At 47.5% G+C, this 3,852-nt stretch overlaps 1 protein-coding gene across 1 annotated transcript; it reads left to right on the forward strand.

Moving 5' to 3' along the window:
* The first annotated feature begins 2,677 nt into the window (after positions 1-2,677).
* LOC123092569 (ATP synthase subunit b', chloroplastic) lies at positions 2,678-3,626 on the forward strand. Its single transcript, XM_044514369.1, has one exon. It carries the CDS (start codon positions 2,821-2,823, stop codon positions 3,454-3,456), a length of 636 nt encoding a protein of 211 aa, XP_044370304.1. The 5' UTR covers positions 2,678-2,820; the 3' UTR covers positions 3,457-3,626.
* Positions 3,627-3,852: the final 226 nt, after the last annotated feature.

Genomic DNA, 3,852 nt, shown 5'->3' on the forward strand with positions numbered 1-3,852 from the left:
AGCATAATAACAAAGTAAAAGTGTCTCAGAGCAGAGTAGCACCGACGAGTATTGATTGTATCATTGCAACAGCAAAACGTTGACGCATTCGATGCCAGATATGAAGAGATTTTGTTCCTTGGATATCTCTAGCTTTGCTTTGTTTTACCTGAGGTGTTGCTGTTGAACTCACTGAGACATTCCACATGGAGCACAAGAATAACTGATTTATGCTCTGTCTTGGCCCTTGGCGAGCCACAAACGCAAATAGCAAACCTTCCTTCTTATTGTCTGAGATGGTACATTCCATTGGATCCTCTCTATTCGATCGAGCTCATGCAGCCACTAGCTTTTTTCTGACTGAACCACCGGGCATAAAGGGGCAGAGCTCTCCGGCCAGACCAGGACAGGCTATCTGCCTAACCTGTTGCATGGAGCGACCGGGATTTGTGTTTGCTAGCAAATGAGTGTTAAACTTTTGATAGTTCGACAGGGAAATATATTTGGCTTTCAGGTGTATATACACTTGTCACTTGATATGAGAAAAATAATTTAGTAACTTAAAAAAGTCAAAAAATCTGACACTTTTTTGAAATAAACTTCTGTTGTACTCATATAAAAAGTTCCGTGAAGGAAAAAATTCTCATCAACATCAGGAAAAAATAAATACAATGACAAAAAGTGTAAATAGTAACCTCTATATAGTGTTGATTTTTTCCAGGAACAATACCATGGAATTTTTTCCTTGGCCAAACTTTTTATACGAATAAAACAGAAGGTCAAATTTATTTCAAAAAAGTTTTGAATTTTTTAGCTTCTTTGTAATTGCTTTTTGCTTTTGTGTACAGGGTGTATATACACCCAGGAACCAAATGTTCCTATCCGCTCGACATCACTTTCATTTGAACGTCAGAATTCAAGATGTTTATGTTTATGCCAAATGCACCAACGACGGCAATGCCGCTCTCGCCACTAGAGCGGATGGGTGGCCCTTGCGATGGACGATTCATTTATATCCGAAGATGGCAGCGCAATCATTGGCATGATTTTACGGAACTTCGCCAGTGAGGTTGTCTTTGGAGCCTGTCGCTATCTATTCAATTGCAACGATGCACATTAGCCCTCACGTTCCAATGGTCTAATGAACCAAATATTATTGCATGCCTAAGATGTTGAAATATGTCGCCTGCATCTCTTCATCAGTTTAAGGTTTTAGAGTAACTGAATGGTGCATGAATTCAATGTGCACTACATGTTGTATCAAATTCCAACCTCGATTGGTCCAGCTATGGACGCCTTTTCAAAATCGGAAGACTTCTCGAAGGCCGTGAATTTATCCTAAGAAAAGTGATCGTGAATAAAATAGGGTTGCCGACTACCTACCTAATTTTGGTAGATCCCATGGCCGTAACTTTTGTTGGTTGTGCCATGTCCCTTGGTGCATTGCATGACTCGTGCGAGCCGATTGTAACCCTATTATTGAGAAATAAAAACTCACTGCAGTTACCACAAAAAAATAGCAAGGGGTGGTTGATTAGAGGAGTTTCTCTAGGAAACTCATTTAGATTAGGACATAAAGCCGTCTCAATGCTGAATCTAAAATAGGAGGTTCTTTTTTATGTCGTGGAGGTTCAGTAGGGCGGAATCAAGTAAAAACATGAATTCGTTTGTTCAAAACAGCCTGCTTTATTATTCTTCAAAGATATTCATAGCAATATGTATATAAAAGCCACTGGTCGGTAGATCAAACCACACGCAAAAAACTAGATGAGAAGAAGTTGCAGATTGCGCACGGTTGTGAGCTCCCTTATTCGAACTCTTAGATTCATGTCAGAAGGCCGCCCACATGAACTGGGTCGACTTTCCCTTGATCTCCGTCAACAGCGTACTACAAAAACCCTAGGAAAGGATGCTCGAGGTTGTTGACAACCTCCATGCAGTGTGAGGCGATGCAGACCTAGTGGATACTGAGATCAGTGGCGAGAGCGAGCGCCTCCCAACGCGCCAATTCCTCCAGCTTCGTCGGACCAGAGCCCCCTCAAAAGAAACCGTCAAGGCTCCCAAGAATAAATTTGTTTAGAAAATGCAAACAGCTCTGATGGCTTCTGTTCCTCCATTCTTCTTCGCCCTTGTGTTAACATTATTTGTTACACACTCCACGGTGGGGCTAACCAGCAAGGGTGTCTGGTGGCATGCTCCTCTGGATAGGTTTGTTGGTGCTCTATTCGGCAAGCTCAACGCCCGAATAAAATTATCCATAAAGATGTTTTCTGTTATTGGACTCTAGTATTCACCATCGCGAATCACTCGTCGTCGTGCGTACCAAATCATCCATAGGATTACCGGTACACAAGCCTATGATTTCATGCCCAGTGCTGCCATGACAGTAGACAACGAGTCCTTAGCCACATTTTCCTAGACTGAAGTCATGAACATCTTTGCCAACCAATTCCTAGATGCATCTCAAGAAGAAATGGCGTCATGAATGAACAAAAAGAGTGTTTTTTTTCTAATACTTGATGTCTGTTTCTTTTCGAGGAATAATAATTAATGTCTGCTTATTCTTGTTTGAGAAAGCCCCTCCAAAAAAAAAAACATAGACAGGCCCAACTGATTAAAAGCCTGACATTGGGTCATGGGCCCTTGCCGACGCCCCAAAACAGGTTATAATATCGGCAGGCGTTAGTGGCAGCAAGCGCGAGCGGCAGCGTGTGGCCTCCGTTGGTTGGCAAACCACAGGCCACCCCGTTCGGATAGATAGCCGCCCGCCTCCCCTCTCCCCACCACACGGCCACAACCCGACTCACCACCGCGCCTCTTCCTCCTCCCGCTCACCCACCCATGGCGACGGCTATGATGGCTGCAGCCACCACCTCCTGCTCCCCGCGCCGAGCGCTCCTCAAGCCCGCGGCCTCCTCCAGCTCCGCACCGCCGCCCAGGCCGCAGCCTCGGTCCTTCCTCAAGCAGCTCCCGGGGCTCGCCGCGACGGCGGCGGCGGCGGCCGTCGCCTCCGCGCCTCTCCCGGCGCTGGCCGTGGAGATGGAGAAGGCGGCTCTGTTCGACTTCAACCTGACGCTCCCGGCGATCACGATTGAGTTCCTGCTGCTGATGGTTGCGCTGGACAAGCTCTACTTCTCGCCGCTGGGCAAGTTCATGGACGAGCGGGACGCCAAGATCCGCGCGGAGCTCGGCGGCGTCAAGGACGCCTCCGAGGAGGTGCGGCAGCTGGAGGAGCAGGCCCAGGCCATTCTCAAGGCGGCGCGCGCGGAGATCGCGGCGGCGCTCAATAAGATGAAGAAGGAGACGACCAAGGAGCTGGAGGCGAAGCTGGACGAGGGCCGCCGCCGCGTGGAGGCAGAGCTCGTGGAGGCGCTCGCCAGCCTCGAGGGGCAGAAGGAGGAGGCCATCAAGGCGCTGGACGCGCAGATCGTGTCGCTCAGCGACGAGATCGTCAAGAAGGTGCTCCCATCCGCGTGAAAACATTAGTAGATCACGCAGCGCGCAGCAGCCGGCGCAACCCCCCGTTTCATAGTAAAGATTACTAGTTCTTGATGTGTAATGTATACGCCCACTGGGCTGCCTCCCCTAAGAATGTAACTGAATCAAACAGTCTGTGATCGGGTATAAATGAATGATCCTTTTGTACACAACTCTGTCCTGATTCCTGAATGTGAGTGGTGCTTTGATCCCCAAATCATTTATCGAAGAACCCAAGGCAAAAATGCTGTAGACTGTCCCTGTGTGTTTTTTCTTTTCTTTTTTGAAAACAGTAGGACATTATACTCACCCTTATAAACGCACGCAAATTCCACCCCTACAATCACCTATGAGAGAGACTGAGCCGTCATATCATCTTGAGATTGACTAAGTCGC

The sequence above is a fragment of the Triticum aestivum genome, chromosome 4B, assembly GCF_018294505.1.
Source record: "Triticum aestivum cultivar Chinese Spring chromosome 4B, IWGSC CS RefSeq v2.1, whole genome shotgun sequence".
NCBI classification, from domain to species: domain Eukaryota; kingdom Viridiplantae; phylum Streptophyta; class Magnoliopsida; order Poales; family Poaceae; genus Triticum; species Triticum aestivum.